At 45.8% G+C, this 23,175-nt stretch overlaps 1 protein-coding gene across 23 annotated transcripts in view; it reads left to right on the top strand.

The window, feature by feature from the left end:
* The window catches only part of NPRL3 (NPR3 like, GATOR1 complex subunit), a 47,737-nt gene extending 24,799 nt beyond the window's left edge, over positions 1-22,938 (top strand). For all 23 annotated transcript variants that reach the window (XM_082313031.1, XM_082313026.1, XM_082313033.1 and 20 more), the window contains 8 exons: positions 609-746; positions 1,502-1,658; positions 3,550-3,656; positions 4,947-5,076; positions 13,703-13,892; positions 15,059-15,251; positions 20,542-22,263; positions 22,853-22,938. In XM_082313031.1, coding sequence (XP_082169157.1) covers positions 609-746; positions 1,502-1,658; positions 3,550-3,656; positions 4,947-5,076; positions 13,703-13,892; positions 15,059-15,251; positions 20,542-20,707 — 1,081 coding nt within the window. In that variant the 3' untranslated portion in view covers positions 20,708-22,263; positions 22,853-22,938. The remainder of the gene's footprint in view (positions 1-608; positions 747-1,501; positions 1,659-3,549; positions 3,657-4,946; positions 5,077-13,702; positions 13,893-15,058; positions 15,252-20,541; positions 22,264-22,852) is intronic.
* The last annotated feature ends 237 nt before the right edge of the window (positions 22,939-23,175 follow it).

Here is a 23,175-nt window from a genome sequence, read left to right as displayed (position 1 = left end):
CAGCTTAAAGGCTTAGCTTAGGCCCTGTGGTTTCCTAGAATGAAGAAACCATTTAACAAGCGCATTTGTGATTTCATGTGACAAACAGGAGCAGGTTAGCAGGAAACAAACAACCTAAGCAGAACAAAAGGAGTCCGTTATTGTGGAAGTGTGCTGCTCATAACACCCCTTGCCCGGTACAGACATCTCCTTTTCTTTTTCCTTTGAGAGGAAGATCAAAATTGGAGGTGAAAGCATTGTGCCCAATTCATGTTTGCTCTTTGCAGCTCTGGTCTAGGAAATTTTCCAGTGCTTTGCAGTAGATCTTCAAGAAACTCTTCTAACTTGAGATACTGCTGCAATGTTAAGAGCAGAGGGAGCAGAAGATCAGTGGGTGAAGTCTCTCAAATCCCCCCAAAGCCTTGTAGGGGATAATGCTCTCTAAGTACAAGTTAAGGAAGCCCTTGCAGCTAGGAATCAGCTGGTCCTCAGCCAGTCTGGGGATAGACAGGGTACATTCAGTCTTTTCTTGTCCTGATGAGATTCCTGTGCAGGGGTGAATCTGGACCACAATTTTCATTTGTTATACATGGTAAATGCTGTATGTATTTATTTTCTTCCTATTTTAGTCTCTGCACAACAGGGGTGGTTCGTTTACATATCAACAACTGGCTGGAAGTGAGTTTCTGCCTGCCTCATAAAATCCATTATGTTGCCACAAACTTTATACCCCCTGAAGCAATTGAGAGAAGCCTGAAATCTATCAGGTAAGAGCAAGCTCTGTCCTTCAGAGTGTGGCCGGTCCTTCCTCCAGTTCCAAGTGTGGTGCCGCAAATGTCTGTACTGGAACAGCTGGGGGGTGATGTGACACTGAGCTGTAGTGGTGGTGGGGCCGTGGGCTGAGATAGGAATCCCTGAAGCTGATGCCAAGGTACCGTGATGCTGCTGGATACATGGTGATGAGAAGCCACAGCCTTTACGTTAACATTAGGTGGTTGTACTGAGGTGATCCTGCAAGAGAAGTCTGCGCTGCTTCCCATCAGCGGAATCACATGTTCACTTTAATCTGTTAACCCAGAATTAATTTTGCTTTTAGAAGAAAGAGAGCCCAGGCCTCATGATACCTTATTTCCTGCTCTCCATCTTTACAGTTTTTTACCTGAAAAAGTAACTAATTCTTGCGTTCTTCTGTTTTTCCTACTTCATTCTGTATTTCAGTAATGCAGATGAGCAGTTTTCAGACTAGTTCTCCAGGCTTAATTCTATGCCAGCACAGCGCAGTCATTCTTTTCTAATCACTAGGGCATCTAGTTACCACATAACCCTCTGTCCCCTTTTTATGGGGAGCATCTTATCTTGTGACATAAAAATACGCTTATTCTGAACCCACTTAGAGCAAAAGGATGATATTAGATGTTCTTTTTTACCAGCAGATTGAGCCCAGGTATCATGGTCTGGGAATAACTAAGCCTTCAGGAAAAGCTGCAGTTTACTGTGCAAATGTATTCCTTTTTTTCTGCAGGCCTTACCATGCCTTATTACTTTTAAATGATGAGAAGTCATTGCTTAATGAGCTCCCGTTGGACTGCTCTCCTGCCCTGGTGAGAGTAATTAAAACTACCTCTGCTGTGAAGAATTTGCAGCAACTGGCTCAAGATGCTGACTTGGCATTGCTGCAGGTATGGGGAACTGTCAGCAGCGGATGAAATTCTTTTAATTCACGAGGCATTTTCTTTCTGTGTGCCAGTGGGTTTCTGTAGTACACGAGCACATCAATTCTCTCGGTGTGAGCAGAGCACACAGAGAAAGCGCAAGCCTTAGAGCGTGGGGAAGGGTTGGTGAGACGAAGAACAGTGGTGCAGTGGCGGTGCTTGACAGTCCTGCAGCCACATCTGAAGCACAGATTGCTGTGGGGTAGCAGGGGCATCTGGAGGTCTCTAGTCCACACCATTGCTCAGAGCAAGTCCATGAAAGCAGGCTGCTCAGGAATGTGTCCGTTCGAATTCTGAATGACTCCAGGGATGGAGATCCCACAGCCTCTCTGGGCCCCGGTTCAGCATTTGACCAGCATCAGAGTGAAAAACTTTCTTCATATCTAATGGGAATTTCCCATATTCCACCTTGCGTTTGTTGCCTCTCATCCCGTCCCTGTGCCCCTCTGAGAAGAGTGGCTCTGTCTTCTCTGTGCCTTCCCCTGAGGTAGTTAAAACCAGGACAAATAGTTCTCTTCACTTACACCACAGTGGGCTGTCTTGGCTCTGCCACATTGATGTCTGTGCAAATGGAGGCATCCAAAACGTAAGTGAAAGCTTACAGCTGCCGTGGCCAAATACTGCTGCTTTCTCTGGATCTGCCAAGATCTTTTCTACTAAAGAGCTCTGAAAGCCTGTGCAAACCTACCCATGGATTTCCCTTAGTATATTAGTGCACGGAGTTTGCAGAGTCCCCGGAAGAAGCTCTAGTTTAGGCTTGGACAAAAATTTGGAGGCAGTCTCCCCAAGCCAGCAGTTCTTTCTGAATGCCTTTCTGGCATTGACAACCAGATTTCAAATCTGAATTGCTCAAGGTGATGTGACGAGCCCTTGAAAAGGGAAGTTTGTGCCAGTGGAGGGAATGAGACTCTGGCAATCACATGAAACACGAGGCCACTGAGAGACCACTGCGGATGACTGCGGTCATTGTGGCCCTTTGCTTGTTGAACCTGATGATTTTATTAGATGATGCAGGAGAGGGGAGAGCCACTCCATGCTTCTAAGGGTCAGTTCAGACCCGGGGATGCAATCTGTGCTCTGTGTGACAGGGAGAAGAACACAGCTTGTCATCTCAGATGCTCCTGATCGTAGGTCTGTGCCTTCTCTTACTCAAAGGAAAAGGTCCTGTTTTGAAATAAAATTTCCAGGTCTGCTTACAGTGGTCTGTGGTGTTACTTGGCGTTATATAGCTATGGGATGAACTCTGGAAATTCCCTACTGCTTCTGTAGTTTTGTTCTCCACAAAAAAGCAAAGTTAAATGCATCTAATGATACAGGCTGGATTTTATGTCTCGTAGACGCTATTTATGTGGCTCTTCCACAGCCATTAACAACCACCGACTTGTTTAACATATTAAAATACTGTGTGTAACTCATTAGTGAAATATCTCAGTGCATTAAAAACGCAGTGTTGGTTTCCTTTATGTTTGTGTCACAGTAGAGGCTGATTCTTTTGTTTTATTTTTCATGTATAACACTCAATGCATTTTGTGCATAAACAAAAATAGGTTTTTGGGGCTTGAAAAGTACCTAAACTTCTATTGATACAGTTTGAAGAAATTCTGTTAAGGCAGGAAATACTAAGTTGCTTAGAAATGTGAAGCGAACCTCTGGAAATTCATAACCTTGTCAAATGCTTTTTGATGTGCCACATGTTATATTAAACCCTGAATTTATTCTGAAAGCAGGGTGAAAGGATGGAACATTTTCCTTTCATTTCAGCTCAAACAAGACTTTTCTGTCATTGTATGGAACTCTTGCTGAGAGTCTGAGTTTTGCTTTTCTGGTCTCCTAATTTTTCCCTGTTTTCTCAATGCAGGTTTTCCAGCTTGCTGCACATCTTGTTTACTGGGGAAAAGCAATTATTATTTATCCGCTCTGTGAAAATAATGTCTACATGCTTTCTCCAAACGCCAGTGTCTGTCTGTAAGTAGAAGGAAAAGGAGTGACTGTAGCAAGAAAATGGTGAGAAGTGCAGATGTGCTTTCCTTCCCTGTCTTACTGGATACAGGGTAGGATCTTTCTTCACGTATGAATTTGTTGAGACTGTACAGAACACAAACCATTACATGTGCCTGAACTTGCAAAGCCATATTGGAGTTTGTGTGCCGTAGGGAGGAGCATCATAGCAGATCAATATGCTTCTGCAGTGATGTGGGCCTTGGAATCAATATTTACCCTGTGAAGCTACTGTTACTATTTTTAGTATGCTTGCTCATTGAATGTCAGTGTCAGAAAGGCTGTGCAAACCTGAAGCAATACAGAAACATTTACAAAACAAAATACTTTATGATTAAGTTAAATAAATGAGTGTTTCATAGGACTATCTGTGTACCTGGCACACAGCATCACCTGGAATTAATCAGAAGTAGCAAGTCAGGGTAGTGTTGCTATCATTATTGTATTGTTTCATATGATGGCATTTTATCCTGATACGCCTTCTCGCAGATAGAAGGCAATGGGGCCATTTTGAGAGCAGGCAGTGGCAATGCAAGGAAGATGTGGAGGCAGTGGTGGGTATTTTTGCTCTGCTGAAGATTGGCAGCCCTTTCTGTGTTGGATTTTGAAATGTTTTTAGAATCTGTGTTGGAACTCAGTTATAGGAAAATAGTTTTAAATCAAAACTTCTGTGATGGAAGTATAAAAATAGGGCTGGAAGGGACCTTGAGGTCATTCAGGAACAACTGTGCCTGTGTCATATGTGGCAGTGCTGTTCTTGAAGACCTTTATAGATGGAAATCCTAAGACAGACAGTTTTCCTAATATTTAACTTGACTCTCCCTTACTTCTGATCAGCCATGTTGCTTGTCCTGTCAGCATAGGCAGGGAGAACAGTCACATCTGCAGCTGCGTTCTGCATATTCAAAGATTGTGTGTACATCCTGCCCACCCCTGTCTTCTCTTGACTGCCCAATCCCTGTTCCTTTGATCAGAGACCGCGTGGGTCTAGACTTTCAGTAATTTTTATTTTTCTCCTCTGGATTCCCTCCACAACTTGAATAACGTACTGGAGCTGAATGTAACACCAAGATGAAAGTGCATAGGCTTCTTGCTTACTTTTGCAGGATGCAACATGCCATAAACTATCCTTACTGTTTTTCTAGATCACAGACAATATTTCATTTGGGAATTGGCACTTCTGTAATGCTTAAATGGATAAATGTTACACTGACCAGCAGTATGAAACTGATTTCTGCCTTTACCTCTTTTCTGTAGTTATTCTCCATTAGCAGATGCATTTTCTTGTCAGTTCCGGGGCCACAACCTGCCGTCGATGCTTTCCAAGTTCTCCCTCCCAGTGTCACTCTCAGAGTTCAAGAATCCGCTCGCGCCGCCCGTTCAGGAGGTGAGATGGGGAGTGTACAAGAGCTCCTCGTTCTCCTGCTAATGAGAACAAGGAATGGTGTTGCTTTTGGAGTACCTAGTTGGGAAGCTGTTCTTGCAGGTTTAGATGTTGCCAATTACTGTGTTTCCAACCATATGATTTGTTTTTCCATATCCACATGCCCAAAAGCTGTGGGGATGTTCAAGATGAAGCTCTGTGGATGCTCTGTGCTAGCAAAGCACAATCCTAAAAGACAAATCAGAATGTTTCTTTTCCTTGAGCGATATAGTAGAGAAAACTGAAACTCCATTTGGTCTGCTGAAAACTGTCATAAATTAGCAGGGCTGAGTGCAAGTCTGTGGATTCCTCACGATCACATTTAATTTTATTATATTCCATCTGCTTTAAGTTCACAATCTGGTTATAAAAGCAAACTGTCTATTCACTTAGCTTTTGATATGAAACTGGAATTATTTAAAGACTGTTAAAGGAAGTAGACTCAGCATGTAGTCAACAGGAGTCCATGTGTTACAGCATTAGCATTTTAGTGTTCATATTTGGGATAATAATACATGGATTTTGGATTTGTGTGCTGTTGTTTTGCTTACACATAGATCATGGCTTACGGCATTTCTGGGAACTGGTGAAATGCAAGAAAGAGCTCAATAATGTGGGGTCTCCTGGCTGACACATTCCCAGATGAAGAAGCTTGGACCCCTGAACACAGCTCGTTGCGGCAAAGGGACCATAGGCAGATTTCTTTAGCTGATTTCTTGTAGTGTTGTTTGCTAGCCTTCATACTTTGATGACTTGCTGGCTATATGAATTTAGCCACTGTTCAGATATCTGGAAGATTAACATCAATTGCACACACAGGCACAATTGTGAGAAAAGAATTTGTTGTAATTACACGTTCGCAGAGATTATGATCAGAGATAAAGATAACTAATGATGTAGCGTCTAATCCCAATAGTATGTACTGGTCAGCTGCCACCTTGGGAGGCAGGGGAAGAGCCGTGACTACTGTTTTGTCAGTACTTCATTGTAGTTACAGACAAATCTGTGTCCTGAAAATTGGAGATTAATTAATAGCATTAATTTTATTCTAGCAGCAGTAGCTTCACGAGGCATTCTTATTCTCAGTACTCCTTTTAAAATTAATTACTTGCCTTCATACTTCTTCAATACTTCTGGTTATTCTCAGACATCCTACTTTTCTTTAAAATACACAAATAAAGTCTGCCACTTACTGCTGCCGTTATGCCTTGAAACAACAGTGAGCGATCAACGTTTGCCAAAGCTGTTGGAGTGCCAAAATGGCTCTTTTGAAGTGTGCATCTCCTCCCTGATGCTCACCTGTCCTTGGTGGGCCCTAAAAGTCAACAGCACGGCTTGTTTTCATCATCCATTCAGCATGTGTGGAAGGATGAAGGATGGTGCTGTGAAAAGCTGTGGAAGTGCCTTCTACAGTCTGAAAAGGGGAGGTGAGAACTGTGGTTGCAGAAGACTCGGGGCCACGTTGGCAAGACATGTGCGTGAAGATGAAGCAGACCACACTGGTGGGCTGTTGTGAGTCATGGCGAGCTCCTTTTTGATAAAGCTAAGCGTGACAGTTCTTGGGGGAGTTTAGTCTAGAGAGAGTTTTCAGATGTTTTCATATCAGTACATTAATGTAGGAAAAGTATTTTCTTCTACTTTGATTTACCTATGTAGAACTCTTTGTATTATTTTTTGTTAGGAACTAGCTTTTTAAGAGAGATTAATCCAGTCCCCATCCTGAGATGGTCAGGCTCTAATTGTAATTAATGGAGATCTAGTTGATAGAGCAATTAATCTGATGAAATGTAGGTGGGTTTTTGTTCCGCTGTGCAGTGATAAAAGATGCTGTACTCTGAACTGTAAATACTGTCAAATTGTATTTGCTTTGCCTTTGAAAAAAATTAACAAAGTTTGGACCTTTCACTGTAATTTTGTTCTTTGTGTGCATTGGAGGAGGGGATGTTGGGTTTTTTTAACTTTGAAGATTTTCACTAGTGGTCTGTTATCTTGTGCTTTTCATCATGGTGACTGTACAGTCTCTATTTCTGAAGGTCATCTGTGCTTGGAAGGTCAGTACTGTGGGAAGGGCTGTATTTTCTGCAGAAAATGTTATGGTCTCATGGGGTGGATGCCATCCCATGGGACCATCCCATTTGATTCTTGTCTTAAGCATGGGATTGGCTTCCTCCTTTTGGCACGAGCTTCTGGATGGGCAGAGAATATGGAAGGCATTAATAAAGTCCATGATACAAAATAGGAAAGCTGTTAAAGAGCCCTTCCTCCTGTTTTTATACAAAGTCTTACTGCTTGATTTGAAAGAGGACAAAGTTATTTTTGTTTGCTTACTGTTACAAGGGTGGAGTTGCTCCATTCCTTTGGGTAGGTGAAAAAAATGCGACACTGGCATTGTTATACTTGGGGTGCTGTGGTAGTTTTTGGCTGGTAGGAGGTACAAACAACCTGCAATACCCTGAGCAAGGACAAGGGCAAGACTGCCTTGAAAGATGGAGTGCATGTCTGCATTCTGGTTTTGGTGTTTCTTACTTACAAGCTTCATATTGCCTGTTCCTCACGTGGACCGCTCCTACTCTCAGCGCTCCCTGGGTGGCCAGAAATGGACAGAAAGGGTTAGAGATGATATGACACGGCACCACGTAAGAGCAACTAGGACTAAGATTGAAACTAAGTCTGTCAGGTAGCTAGGAGATTGGTAGCGAGTGGTGTCTGCCAGGACTGCCAGTGCTCTCAGCGTACCCTGTGCTAGAGGCAGGAATTTTTCCTGAGCCTGTCTTCTTGATCTCATTTCTTGCCTGTGATGATGAGCAGTATATTGCAGTTGAACTCTCTGGTCACTGTATATCTGTCAGTGGTCTTGTGCTTATAATTTGCAAAGTTTTTGGTATTCGTGTAGTGATCTCTATGCTAGCTTCCCTTTTGCTGTGTTTAACCTGCCTTGTTTGGATAGCAATGTTGCAGCAGCGTGAGGATGCGCCTACACCTACAGCTGAGCTGATCTAACGATACCTCGGTGCTGCTGAGAGAAGGAGGCCCTGTTTTTCCTTTCCACTCTCAGGTGTGTGCACACATGCCTTCCTCCTTTCCATCTTCCCTTTACTCTAGAGTGCTGGCTTCTGTCCAGCTTGACTCTATTCACTTAACTTGTTTCAGCCGCACTAGTTTTCTGCCAGGTTAGCAGGTGGAATTTGCTCAGGGGGAGATCCAGCAAGCTCCAGGGCTGGCACAGAACGAGGGAGGCACTTCTGCAGCTGGGATGTGAGTGAGGAAAGCAGAATCTACTTTCCTCTTTTCACGGTGGTGAGGTGTCAGTTCCACTGTGCTGTGTAGTGCCACCCGGGATTGCTGCAATCCAGTGCAGCCTGGGACTGTCCTGAACAGCAACCAGTTTAGCTCATGCTGCTGGTGCTGGATCTCACCAGGGTGCGGCCATGGCAGGAGGAGATCCTGTGAGCTGATAAAACAGGGGAACTCATCTTCCCTTTTAGTGTTTTTACTGGGGAAAAAAGCAGTTTGCATCTCCTCTACCCTGACCCCAAAGAAGCTGTCCTTCCTTCTGCTGCCCATGACTTTTGGTTCCTGTCCCTGTGCTCTCCTTTCACATGCGTGGCACAGCCTTGATGTGACCGTAGAGCACACCAGCGTGGAGCTCTGGTGGTGTTCAGTGTGGTGCACACCCCGTCATAACCTCCTGTGAAAGCACAGAAACACTCGGTGATCTAAAACCTTTAGCTCCACACACATTCATTGACAAACTATGTGTACTAGGCACATGCTGGAGAACTGCAGCTGCCGCATGGGAATGCTTTAACGTGCTTTTCCGTGCAAGGCTTTTTTCATACAACATCAAAGTTTCTTCACCCAGCTACTCTGCACTAAGTTTCTTTGCAAACCAAGAGAATGGGATAATGCTCGTGGCTTCCCCTCCTCCGTGCATTATGGCCTCAGGTAGTTCATCTCTTTCAGAAGAAGGTCTAAGATCTCACTACCCTGACTTGAGGAACAAACATGGACTAGCAGGGGGCATCTTTCCACCTGTAAGGTAGAAGGAGTGTACCTAAGTGAACGAAATGTCCCATTTCCTTCCTGCATCCCCTTCACTACGGTAGCTCCTTATCATAATGAACATTGTTATTATTGTTGTAGTTATCTAATTCTGCCTCGATGGGGCTAGGATAACTGCGGAAAAAAACAGATGGGAAAGTATGAGAGCTGCGCTAAACAAAATATGTTTAATTTTTCACTTTTGTTTTAGTAAGTCTGGCCATCCTATTGGGAGTAAGGCACCGGTAGATGAGGCCTCTGCCTTATGCATCCGGAAAACGTGCTGTGCTTTGTGTAACAGCTCGGTGGAAAATGAGCACATATGTCAGGGGATGGGAGTGGGAGGAGAACTGCATGCAAATACTGAATAGGCAGTTGTGTCTTCTGAGAGACACGCTGCAAATGGGACCGTTCTGCTGGGCATCTGGAAGGCATTAAGAGTCACGGGAGCTTTTGTTGGCAGAGGTATGGAAGGAGTATTAAGGTGCATTTATATTCAGTTGGACTAGGTATAAAATCAAGGATTTTCAGTGTCGCAAGTTAAATATGGCTTTCTAGGCCTAAATGGAGGGAATGGTTAAGCTCTCAGCCAAGTGAGAATTCAGAGCTGTTACATAATGATTAAAATGGCAATATTAGACCATAAATGTTTTGTCCTACATTAATAGGGGTCTTCAGAGTCTGTTTTCTGCAAAATAGGAAGAAGTTTCAATAGCTGATCTGTTCGGCATGGTTTGAATGATAAAGAAAGGTAACACATTTCAGCAAACATCTGTTTACCCCAGCGACTTTGAAGGTGCTATCCTACTGAGCCAAGGCAGCGCTTAGTTCTCAAGTCAGGCCTTGAAGAGCGCGTATGTCAAATAACTAGTTAATCCAGACAGGAGAAAGGGGACTTGTATACTTTCGTGGGCAAAACAAGCAGTGTTTTAGCTAAGAGTGTATCCTCATGTAGTGAGAAACAAGCTAGGATTGAGTGCTTCTGGGTCACCGTTTTCCCTTCCCTTTCCTGAACCTGTTGCTGGTCCCAGTTATCTCGGTGTTTTCTGTAGCTTTTTAGGCCTGGGACTGAAACAGCCTTAAAGAACCCTTGCAGGAAATGCGTTTCATTTAACACGTTACTCAAGAGTTTTACAAATGCTCCCTTTGATTCCCAGAGGGAAGAGAAGAATGAATGCTGGATCTTGTCCCTCTGAGACTTGGGGCTGAGCTTTCCTCTGACTGTCCCAAACTGCCCAGATGGGCTGACGTATAGTGCCCATGTTTTCAGAAGCTAATGCATCTTCTCTGCTTTTGTCAATAAGCACAAAGCAATGTATTGTTACCCACGCCTTCTCTGTCGCCTTGCATGACAACATGCTCTAACTTTGCCCAGGGCCTGCTGCGCTGCGAGATGGGGAGAAAAAGGGGACGGCCACGGGCTGATCCGTGCCAGCGGGAGCGGTCCAGATGCTGCGGCAGACGGGACCCCCTCAGAGCAGACTGGAAAGAGGCAGCATGGGGAGGCGGGAAGGATGAAAGAAATATGGATGAAATTTAGAGTTGATTGTTAGTTAAATTAAGCAATGAAAAATGTTTCCTTTTATATTTCCATCACAGTCCTGGTGTTTCAGCCAAAAAAGGCTGGCTATGGCTTCCTACAGTGCCAGATGATGACTGAGCGAGTGGAGGCATCCTGGGACTGAAGCATACCCTTGCCTGGGAAGCTACTCAGCCCTTTTTGGCTTCAGCAAGGAGCCCAGCTAATCAAGTAGACTGAGACCAATCACCAAGATAAGCCCAAGATATCTCTGAGGGAGGAAGGGCATTTCCAACAGCCAGAGCAGCGCAGGTGGTGCAGGGAAGCCTTCTCTCCTGCAGACCTGTCTGTAAGCTCCATCAAGAGGAGCAGATGGAGAATGGATGTAAATTCAGTGTTCGTGTCCAGAGACAAGCAGCAGAACATACTAGCAAAGCCTCTGCTAGACCTTATCTGTGAAAACACTTGCTGCTTTTGGTAAGAAATAGGTTTAAACCTGGAAAAGGTATTTATGTGTGGGCAGGACAAAGTGGAAGTGGTGGTGTGAGGCACGTGTGCAGTGACGGCACAAAGCGCACCGCCTTGGGCACGGTGCAGGACACTGCATCACTTAGGCTTTTTTCTAGGACTAGATTTTAAGAGGTACCAAATTCCCACTGAAGTCTAGCTATTATAGATAACCATCAATGATCATCATTCTCTCTTATCTAGAGATGATTGTTGAGGCTCACTTCAGTAAGGAAGAACAGTTTTCTCTAGTTTTCGAGTTAGTCACAGCCGATCCCCAGCTTTCCCACTTATGGCACAAAGGCATTTGGCAATCATTGTACAATGTTACAGTTGTAAAGCTGTAACACCAAGAAGCCTGGCTTCTTGTTCCGCTGAGCCATAGCTGCTGTCTCAAGGGTGGCTTTCTAAGTATTTGCACAAGAGCGTAGAGGTGAACGTGCATATGCAGAATTAGAGAGTGTGGGAGAAGACTTTCCACGCACACAGAGCTGTAACGAAAGCAACTGGATATTTTTGTAATTCATGAAACCACCAAAGTGACCAGTGGAGGCTGGTATAGGTCAGGCCCTACCTGGCAGATTCTGCAGGTCTGGTAGAGCCTGTCTTACTGTCTCCTTGAATTGCCTTGGATTTTTCCAGGGTTATTTTGTGCTGTGAAATGTGCAGACCTCTTTTGTTTGATGTGAAACTAGCCAATCGGACATCGCTGTGTGCCAACCGGTTGGAAATTTCAGTAAAATATATGAGACATCTTTCCATCCAGGCCCTGCATCTGGAAGGAAGGTTTTTAGCAACGTAATCACTGGAGTAAGCCTCCTCTCTCTTCCAGGCTGATTTCAGATGTTAGCAAAACACTATGCATTTGGTATCTTTTGCCAACCTTCCTCTTCTGTAGATTTTCTATTAAACATGTTAAATGAATTATGGCTTTTCCAAAAAAAAAAAAAAAAATCTGTTTGAAGGCGATCCCAGATAATATGTTTCAAGATTAAAATCCATTCAGCCCCCAAAAGTGGTAATCCCTGAAAAGACAGGGTGTGGGTCTGTCTGCAAACACAAGATGTTTCTTTTGTGATTTGATAGCAGAGGAGGAACTGAGAATTATAAGATTTATGGAAAAAGGAAAAGTATGTGGGCTGATGAACTTCGGTTTGGGGCCTTTATTGAGATTTGGCCCGTTACCCTGATGATTAATACAGCAGAGCTAGCTTCCTTCTCAGAGCCTGAGCTCATTCTGCATGTGTTTCTCTCACCAAAACAGTGTTGGTTGCTATGAAATCCCCAAACAGCTTTTGTCAGTGAATCAGTGTTTTCAGAGCCGTTAGCTAAGGGAAGGGTTGCCTGCAGTGATATGAAAAGGCTTTTTGTGTGGAAATTCAGACACGATGATGCGTTTTGCATGCTCCTCCAAAACTCCTGAAAATAGGCCGTGCCAAGAACCTACAAACGCTTGTCCCTCGCTCTGCCCGCTGCTTTCAGCATCGCTCTGGGGACATTGTGCGGGGCTTCAGCTGCTGGAACGCAAAGGTGTTGTGCAGGTTTGTTTAACGTGAGCGTCATCTCTCTGTTGAAACTCTTGCCTGTCTGCACCCTAGAAACCTAGGTGCCTTTATAAGCTTGGCCTGTCCCATTATTGCAGGATGGCGAGCAAATGGGGGATATTAACCCCTGCATTGAGAGGGGACTCCTTGGCAGCGGCAGGCTGCTGTCTCTTGCCAAGGTTTTGGCTGCTGTTAGCGCTGTTTCTGCATCGCTGAGTCCTGGCAGGGCTCCGAGCTCTGGAGTCTCCTATGGTTTTGCAGCAATTTCCCATCTGACGGCAAATGTCTCCTACTTCTGGGCACCTGTCTTGGTTGCTTCGGCTCTGCCTCGTCACCCTGCCCTCTCCCTGGCTTTCTAGGGGAACCTGCACTTTAATCTGACTACTCTGGGATTAACCCTTCAGTGATTAGTGACGGTAGTGGGCCTCATTTAGAAACCAGGCATCTCAGGGCTCACACTGTTGGGCCTTGGGCATCAGGGCCTGCATCTGGTTGACTCGTTTCCCATGTCTGGTCTCTCAGAAGGAAGACTACCCCATTTTTTTAGCACCTACTAAGCTTGTTTTGTTAAAAGAGGACCGAACAGATCCCTGTGGTGTTGTACGGCTACATTGGTATGGCTAAAGCGTTATGTGGTGAGGGCGTTCAGCTGCTCTGCTAGAACATAGCAGGTGCTGGGGCTGTGGCGAGGCTGCAGGGCTGGTTCGTTTGAGGACACTGGCTCTGCTGGTCAGTGTTGCATAAAGACATGTTGATCATTAAAGGTTTGATTATAGCCTAAGCGTCCACAAAGGCTTTGGGTGTAATGAACATATGTGCCTGGTCACCTTTTTATGATTGGAGAAGAGATAAAACTGTTGTGCGGGGTGGAAAGCATTTCTCCTTGTGACTTCTTAGTCACAAAGCCTAACCTTTGTGCATGGTTTTCCTCCTGTATTTTATTTCACGGGTGTTTAATACCTCATTTCTCACTCTGCAGACTCAGCTCATTCAAATGGTAATATGGATGCTCCAACACCGGCTTCTTATTCAGCTTCACACTTACGTCTGTCTGATGGTGCCACCAAATGAGGAGGATTTCCGAGCCCAAGATGAAGACATGCCCTTTACTGCCAGAGTTGGAGGCCGAAGTTTAAGCACCCCCAATGCTCTCAGCTTTGGTTCTCCAAGTATGAGCACATTTTTCTCTGCTGTTCAGACTGCAGCCCACTTCTAGAGCTTCCCTTAGCAATGCCTAGGGTAATCAGGCCTCGGTAACAAGACAACTTGTCTTTGCTGGAGTGCTTGCTAATTACGTTCAGCCCTTCTTAAACTTAGAGTTGGGCATTGGTGAAAGTCTTAAGGGCTATTAGACCTTAATGTCTTGTTTTTAAAAACAAGTAGTGCTTTGTAATTTGCCTAGTTCTTATTTGGTCATGTAAAGTATTTTTACTTTGTCAGAGGTGTACTTTTATTTTTTCGAGGTAACTTCCTACTTCCTTACTGTACTCAAAAGTAACCACTATGTTCCTCTGGCTGCACCGCTGTTACTGCATGAACTTTGGTTTTCAGGAGAGGAAGAAAATTGTGAGAATTTGTTTCAAACGGCATCGGTTTCTGTGGGCTGCAGAGCCACCTAAGTTGACGCAGAGCTAGCTGTTGTTCTCACAAATGGTTGATTTCTGTTTATGTCTCCTGATTTCTTTAATTTCCTCAGTGCCATTCTTCAGGGTGATTCCAGGAAAGCATTTTTTCAAGAGTATAAATGAGATACAGTGTTGAAATCCCCAAACTTTCCTGCCTGTGCTGCTATGAGCAGCATTCTCAGAACGCCACTGGGGTTGGATATTGGGAGAGATTCTCTGTACAACTTTCAGCTTTACAGAAGTCATGAATTAGGGCAGAAATCTTGGAACGTGAGTCAGATAAGTCTGCGATCTGCTTATTCTGGCTCTCACACAAGAGGATATTGCTTCTTGGCCTTTCTTTCTGCTTGCTCCCACCTTCTGTGCTGTTAGGCTTTTCATGTTACCACTTCACGGTATTCCAGCAGAGCTGGCTGGGAATTTTCTTTTCAGATGTTTTTTATGGACTGTTTATGGTCTCCAGAAGTACAGTTTTCCACATAAATTGATGACTTTGTTGAAACATTTGACTTTCCCATTGAGAAAATCGCTGTGTTGTCATATGACTAATTGCAGATAGATGTAGCATTTTGAGAGCCACTTGCTTTGCTCTACAAATCTGAAGGGATTATTTGGAAAGACTGCATGGAAACAGCCTGAATTGATAATCTTTGCATCATTATGCTGAGGAATATAAAAATTCTGTGTCTCTTTCTCTCTTCCCCTGATAGCTAGTAGTGATGACATGACTCTGACAAGCCCTAGCATGGATAATTCCAGTGCTGAGTTGATACCTGGTGGGGACTCACCCCTAAATAAAAGGATGACAGAGAATCTCCTAGCAAGCTTGTTGGAACATGAGCGGGAAGCTATCCTCAATGTCCCTGCTGCCCAAAATCCAGAAGATCTTCGCATGTTTGCAAGGTAGGAAATGAGGAGTGCAGAATGTAATCTTTTTTTCTTATCCTTGCTGTTTTATTGAAGGATTGGTATGGACTCTGAGCACATTCCGTTAGCTTGGGGTTTTGGAGGATAAATTCTTTTGGGTTTGTTCCCCTTATACCTATTTCATCTGTGCACATCAGTTTTTGACAAAAACTAATATATGTGTCACAAGAACACTTGTTAACAAAGAGTTCTGGATGTGTGAAGGAGCATCAGGGCGTATGGTTGGACAACAGGGACTTGACTGTTTGCCTGCCAGTTTTCCTGTGTCCACACATGGTAGACGTAAATCTGCATAGCCTGAAAAAGCCTTCTGAGCATGCAGAGCAAAGATCCAGTCATGCTGATGCTGTCATTTCGTGTCCGTTGATATTTCCAAGCCAGCTATCCTATATTGTAAGGTTTGTAAACTCCCTGCAAATATGAGACAGGGAAAACGAGCATCAGATGCAAAGCCAGCCTGAATACTTTTACAGACCAGTCTACAAAGGTTTCAAGGTCTGTTTTGCAGAGATGAGCTGCTCATTACGTTAGGTTAAGTTAGGTTAAAGTCATTAGGATGTGTGATTAGTAGCACCCAGTTTTGTTGTTACAAATTTCAACACAACAAAAATATGCAAGATGCGGTTCTGCACATGGTAAAAAGCAGAATGACTTCCTAACCAGCCATCTGGGAAAAAGGTGTAGGGGAAAATACTTCTTCTTCCTAAGCATTTCAAAACACAGTGGCATCACTGGAATGCAACTTTCACTGGTTTTCATACTTGTGGAGCAGAAAGCCACCTGAGGCAAGTACTGCAGCCTTTCCTATACTTCCCAGATTCAGTTGGTAATCTACTGAAAACCCGGTTCTCGCCCTAGGATGGATATAGTCAAGTAGTGTAGAGAAACTGTAATAGCAAGAAAATACTTTTCTTGTCTGCGGCAAAGTTTGCAGCTATGCTGTGCTCCGGTATTTTCACAGAGCTCTCCCAAGCTTGTGGGTAGTTACTGCTCTCTGAATTACTCGTCTCCTTCTCCATCTTCCATAAACTGTTCAGAGGATGTTCTCTGATTGAGAGGCAACACGTTGGCCATTAGAGCACTTTGAAATGTTTTTTCCTCATTACCAGATAAGTTGTTACAAAACCAGTGAGAAACGAAAGTAAAAACAAAATCATCATTGGTGATATCTTAAGACAGAATTTGTGGGGGATGCTTTGGACCAGTTTAGTGGCAATGCAGATTCTTTTAGTTATCCTAGGGAGAGAAAAGGATTTCATGATTGCTCCCCTATCACTTCCCTCATCTGGGTAAAATTCCCATTTGAAAGCTCTGGAATTGCAGATGCAAAAAATTACTTCGATTTCTTCATAAAATCAGCTGTCTTAATGATGTTTGTTTTGCAGTTTGCTTGTGCGCCAGGTTCTTTTGCAGATCCGCAGGATGGCTTTGCTAAGTCTGAATTTCGATTCTTCTACAGATTGAATTGACAACTGCATAGCTTACTCTTAAGTCAACAGTGAGGAAGAGAGAAGATAGATACGATAAACAAATGGGTCCTATGGGTAGGATGCTGGAGTGTACAAATAGAAATGTTTATGCAAGATGCTCTTGGTTGCTGGTGGCTTTATGAGACACCATAACTTGGAGGTTGTGGGTGTATTTTCTCTCTTTTTGTGCTGTAAACCATCAGAGATGAGTGTCTAGGTAAACCTATTGCTCTTAATGAAAGTGTAACCAATTGTGAGAAGCCGCTGCAGTGAATGAGCTGATCTCCCTCATTACCCTAATACAGGTTACTGCGTCAGCTCTTCTTTTTGCTTCATTTGAGGAATAGCAGCCTAATGAGGGCTGTGCTGTGGCAAATAGCTCTGCTGTATCAGCTGCCTCCCAGAAGAAACTCCTGCTAGAAATGCATGGTTAGTGCACTAAATATACTGCAACTGCCCTTCCAAGGATAGTTGTGTGTGCACACAAAGGGACGGGCTATTTTCAGCAGAGCAATAAAGTTCAGCCCGATACATTTTCTTGTGTCTATGCCTCTGAACGCCTGTTATTCATTAAACAGATGGCAGAAGAGCTTGTGCCTGTCCATTGCTATGCACAGCCGGTATTTGCAAAGCAGAAACCTTAAGGGGAAACAAGGCGTACTGAAGCTTGGCTCCAGCACTGGCTGCATTAACCCTCGTAACGTTGAATGGGAATTGAAATCCAAGTTCTTTCCTTAGCTGCTGCTGGAGGAGGGTTGGCATGTCCTTCCAGAAGGAAACTTGAGAAGGAGGCAGGTTCTTTTTGAGCTAGATCTTTGGTAATGTACACGAAGTGTTCCTCACTGCACATTAAGCAGTACTTTTAAAGACAGTTTGAGGCTTCACTGATGGCTTCTCTCCCAAGCCATGGGTGTGGAATCACTTTCAGGATTTTTTTTTTCTTGCTCTTAGACTGGGAGATGGAGGTCCTTTACTCCACTGAGGAATGCTCATTGGCGGCACTAAGCTGTGGACAGTTCTGCTCCATCCTCAAGCAGTGCTGGTGGAAGGGATATCTCCTTGGCCAGAAATAAGCTAATCTTATTTGAATGACTAGCCTGAGACAATCCTTTTTTTTTTTTTTTTCCCCAGTGTTTAAGAGCACTATATTGCTGTTACAGGGGTAGCTCTTGTAACATGAAGAGGGAAGAACAGTGATGAGCAATGAAAAGCAATAATTTTCCGTCGCCATACCTGGATCTGGAAGTGCACATCTGTCAACAGACATACCTGTGCAGCTTCAGAGGGACTCAAATGCACTGTTACTGCCCCAAGAAGTGCATCTTATGTCCCGTTTCGGTCCTGTAAATGTTTACAGCTCAAAAAGGCGAAGGTAGTGCCCACCTTCGCTGGAGCTGTGAGCCCCAAGTTACAGCTTTGTCGATCCTAGCTGGACTTTTGGGAAAACTTCTTCCCCGGGAGGGTGGCGCAGCTCAGGACAGATTACCCAGGCATGTGGGGGGATCTCCATCCTTGGAGGCTTTCAGAGCTTGGCTAGGAAAAGCTACAGCGTTGGCAGTAGTCCTGCTGGAGCAGGATGCTGGACTAGACTTTGGAGGTGTCTTCCAGCCGGCATTTTTGTGATATTCTTTAATATCCTCTCTAACTTTTATTGGAGTGGAAAGTATTTCATCTTGACCAGTTACAAATCCAGACTCTTTGAATATAGGATGGATTTATTTATTGGAAAACTCCTGCTTAGTCTGCATTGCTGTTGAAAGCCAGGTCAAACTAATTGCACAGAAGACAGCTGTGCCAGGAGGTGAGAGCACGGGCAATCACAGCGAGCAGATTTATAGAAGGGAGGGAATATGTAGCTTTCAAAATCTTCAGAATCACTTTTTGAATCGTGATGCAAGTTACAAGATACAAAAAGTACTGTTAATACCTCAGGGAGCAGTCTGGGTTTGACACATGCACACACAAACCCACCCCGTCCCTGCTAACGCCCACTTCTCAGTGCACTGGTTGCCATCGGCCGGGGGAAGGAAGCCAATTAGCCTGATGATTTAAATACCCAGTGGGAGATACTGCAAAAGGTGAATGCACAGCCTAGATAGCGGAAAGGTAAATACGATGGGAGCTTGTCTGTCTGTCTGTTTGTACTGCAGGTACAGAGACGTAGCAATTATGTTCTATGTAATGGTGCCAGCTTGAGAGCTGGGAGGTGACGGTCAGAGCAGAAGGGAGTTTGCAGTGTGCTGGGGCTGCCTGCAGGGATGAGGCAGTGAGGTTCCCGGCTCCGAGCTTACCTACAGCTGTTCGGGGAACGAGAGGAGGGTGAGGAGGGACATGGCAAGTTAAGAGAGCAGAGAAACACAAATGGCAGCGTCCTGGAGGTAGAACCAACTCTGTGCAGTGTAGAGGGAGGGTGTGATGGAGGAGGCTTGTTGCACAGTGACTCCTTTCCAGTCACCCATGAAGGGTAATGGGTGCCAGGAGTGCCTAGCCTGAGCAGCAGAAGACAGCCAGGCAAATGTCCGTCCTTCAGGGGAAGCGTGAGAGGCCTCATCCTACTGCCACGTGAAAACGGGAACGCTCCAAGGGATATCTGGTGTCTTTTGAGGGCTGTTGTGCATGAAGACTGTATGAATGAATTGGAAAACAGATCTTGTCATCCCCACTCATTTTTACTGTCAGTTGGCATGAAGCAGGAGGCCAGCATATTCCTAAACTGCAGATGGGTATGGAAACACGAGCAGAAGCTGCTGAAGCGCAGCGTGATGTGTGACACATGCGGACGCACATCTGTCTGTGTAGCTGGGGGAGCGATTCTGGCATATGCGTTTGGGCCCGGACGGGTAGGAGTGTTTGAGCAACACGTGCAGTATGGTTCCTCTGTTTGGGAGGTTGTTAAGACAATTAAGAGACTGAGCAGCAAACTCTAGCTTTGTCTGGAGGGCTGGCTTGGTGTTACGGCTCTGCAGGGTCTCTGGGGAACAGGTCCTCAGCAGTCGGGGGCTTGCTGCAGTCGTTTGTCTTAGACCCAGCCGTGACTGACTGTGCAGGGCCGAGGTTACCTGATGTCTGCAGCACGTTGGTGCCCAGCAAAGGGGTATCTGTGTCATCTCTATTTAAAGAGAGCTGGGAATTTGAGAAGTCAGTGTGGGTTTAGCTTAGACTTCAGGATTTTGGGGCTCTTTGAGGGCTTTATAACTCCCAGCACTTCTCTGTGGTGCCTGTCACCAAAATTTCCATCTCCCTGTTGTGACTGCTCCACCTACCCGAAGCTGACCAAACCTCAAGAGTGCATGTAGTTACCAAGCCCCCTGGGCTGCTGTGAGGGAAAATAGGCTCTTAATTCTAAAAGCAAGCGCAGGTACCCAGGCCCCTGATGCAGGGCTGTGACGAAGGGCAGTGTAGACCCACGTAAGAGAGGGCAAAAGTAAATCTGCCCCTTCCTGACTTCTTAAGGCTTGTTGGCACTTGTGGTTCCTTGCTTTCTGGAGTTAAAACTATGTTGAAAATTGACAATCATCTTAGGAAATGCCCCAGGCTAAGAAACCTTCTGATACAAGGAGGACCTTTGCAAAGCCCCGAGGAGGGGGAGTCCCCTGCTTTTCCAGGGGTTTTCTGTGCTAGGCATGCCTAAGGTAAGACCCGATTTAATTCACTTTTCATGTAAATGAGGGACACAACCCAAACACCTTCTGATTTGCATCCCATGGGAGAGGAAACCTTGAGGGTGGCAATATCAGTTCTCGCTGCATGCACTTGCTTTTTGGCCCACGTGCCTCCCTTGCTCTCTTTCCCTGCAGGCTGCTGCACTATTTCCGAGGCCGACACCATTTGGAGGAGATCATGTACAACGAGAACATGCGTCGCTCCCAGCTGCTGATGCTGTTTGACAAATTCCGCAGCGTGCTGGTGGTGACCAGCCATGAGGACCCCGTCATTTCAGTTTTTCAGTCTCTTTTAAAGTGACTTTACTGGCAGAGGAAGGGAACCTGCTACATTCTCCATACCGATAGCCTAAAAGATGCCTAAGAACTCAAGGAGGTGGTTTCAGTTCCTTCTTGCCATGTGACATAGAGCAGGTTCTCCCCCTCCGTGCCTCGGTTTCCCATCTGCTCCCTGTGGTGACAGCTGAGGACAGTCTGTGCGAGGGCTCTGGGGCCTGCTGCAGCACAGCACGCGCTTGCTCGGTCTGGATTCCTGCCGCGCCACGTTCACAGCACGGGAGCTGCCGGTTCGCAGCCCTTCCCTGACCCTGCTCCCTCCCCAGGGCTCGTGACAGCGGGCCAAGGACATTTCCACTGCAGCGTTACTGACAGCACTTCACCTTTGGGTGGACGCTGGTGCATCAGAAGTGCTTTCTCTGCTCTCCAACAACGTGGCTGCTGGGTCATTCAGCCGCGAGCACCGTTTGCGAGCAGCCTGTCCCCATGGCAGAGCGCGCACGGCCTCTGATCAAGGGCAGAGGGGAGTTGGCCTGGCTTTTAGGGAAATGTCCCTGGGCGCTGAGGAATTCTGTTTGATCACTGTTATCTGGCAGCAGGGAGGACACAGGTTGGAAGGCAAAGTATCACAAGTAAACAGTTTCATGAATGAGAACGACTCGCTTACTGTGTTACAGCTTATTATTTCCTCTCCCCAGCATCCTTATTACTGAGTGTCTGTTGGAGCACAGCTGTCACCAAGCAGCCTACGTGTTTGTGGGTTTTCAGGGTTTCCAGTTGTTGACTGGGGGTGGAGTAGGGAGCTTGGTTGTTGAGCAGGACTGAAATTAGCTGGGCAAGCTGCTAGTGCATGGCCATATTAGTTCCATGCAGCCAGCAGCTGGTGCTTAGGGCACTCAGACTTGTCCCCCAGGCCTTGTTTTGTTCCTCGCGTCCCCTCCCTGCAAGCATGGCTGTGGCTGCAGGGAACCGGACTGGGAACCTGGCCGGGGTTAAAGCTATCCAGCTGAAAAACAAGATACAGCCGTCACATGGCTGTGTTTGCTAATCTGGTTCAGGACTGCTCCTCCAGCCGTGCTGGGGCTAGAACCAGAGGTGACAGCCCTGTTTCTGGGGACAGCAGGAGCTTGTGCCAGCTCACCCCTCACAGCTGCTCACTGCTCTGTGCTGTGTACCCAGGGAAGGGCAGGGGGGAGACCTTCACCTCCATGGTGGCAGCTTCCAGGGCTGCGTGTTGTTAAAAGACTCAGGCTCCTCCTTAAGACCTTCCCTTATACCACACACACAAACTGGAGTTTTTCCCAGAGTTACAGGCTCTCGCAGAGCAGCTTCACTTGCCCACACAAACTGGGTGAAACTGTGAGCTTTATGTAACTTATCTACCACCAGCAAGGCACAGTGGCGCTGGGGGAGCCCGGTGTCCACCGTGCACCAGACACCCAGTGACAACTCACGGTCCCTTCGGCGAGTCTTCCCCTGCAGCTGCGAGCAGGGATGTTATAGGAGAGCAAGAGCAATATCCGACCTGAAAATCAGATCAACGTTGCTGCAGGGCCCCAGTCCCAGCAACTGCGTCTCAAGGTGAGCTACTGAGATCGGCATAACAAGGGCTGCTCAGAAGGGGCCAAACGAGGTTTTTTTCATGTGGTGGGGACAAGGGTTTTGAAAAACTTGAGCTTTCTTCTTGCATATGAATCCTAAGGTGAGGGTGGGGTGTGGGGGGGGGGGTGTGTCCCTGTCACCCTTCAAACTGCCAGCATGGCTGCAGTTCTGCGGGTTCTGCCCTAAATTGTAGAGGTTTTGTCCCCCCATACCTCATGGCAGGCTGCAGCATCGCAGAAGTCTCAGCATCAGTACTTTCTCTCTGTTGGGGTTCACACAGTGGTAAGTTAAGTTTTGAACTGGTCTCAAAAGCAGCTGAGAAAACAAACAAAAAACGTTCTTGTTCTCTAAGCTGGGTGTTATAGACTGGTATAGGTTGGAAGGGGTCTCCAGAGGTCTTTTGTCCAAACCTCTGCTCAAAGAGAATGTGTTGGATCAGGTCACTCAGGAGCTTGTCCAGCAGAGGTCTGAATGTCCCACGGCTTGCCTGGGCCCCTGTTCCAGTGTTTGACCACCCTCATGGGGAAATTTTTTTCCATACAGCTAATGAGAATTTCCTGTTTTCCAGCTTGAGCCCATTGCTTCTCATCCTGTCTGACAAAAGCCTGGCTCTGTCTTCTCTGCACCCTCCCACTAGGTAGTTGTAGACAACAGTAAGATCCCTCCTTTACCTCGTCTTCTCCCAGCTCTCATCCTTTGAGTCGGCCCTGCTGCCATCCAGTCTTTTGACTGTTGCCCTGCAGCCACCAAACGATGGCCTCTGCTGGGGGCCAGCAGCGCTGGGAGCAGCACAGCAGGTCAGAGCTGTGAACCTTCACCACTCAGCCACTTAATTAAGCCTGGATCTATTGGCAAGGGAGAAAGTGGCCTTCAATGTCCAAAACCTCAGTT

Source organism: Platalea leucorodia (genome assembly GCF_965183815.1).
Source record: "Platalea leucorodia genome assembly, chromosome: 5".
Lineage (NCBI taxonomy): Eukaryota > Metazoa > Chordata > Aves > Pelecaniformes > Threskiornithidae > Platalea > Platalea leucorodia.
Note: the sequence above shows the minus strand (reverse complement) of the source record. Positions and strands in the feature narration are given on the sequence as shown.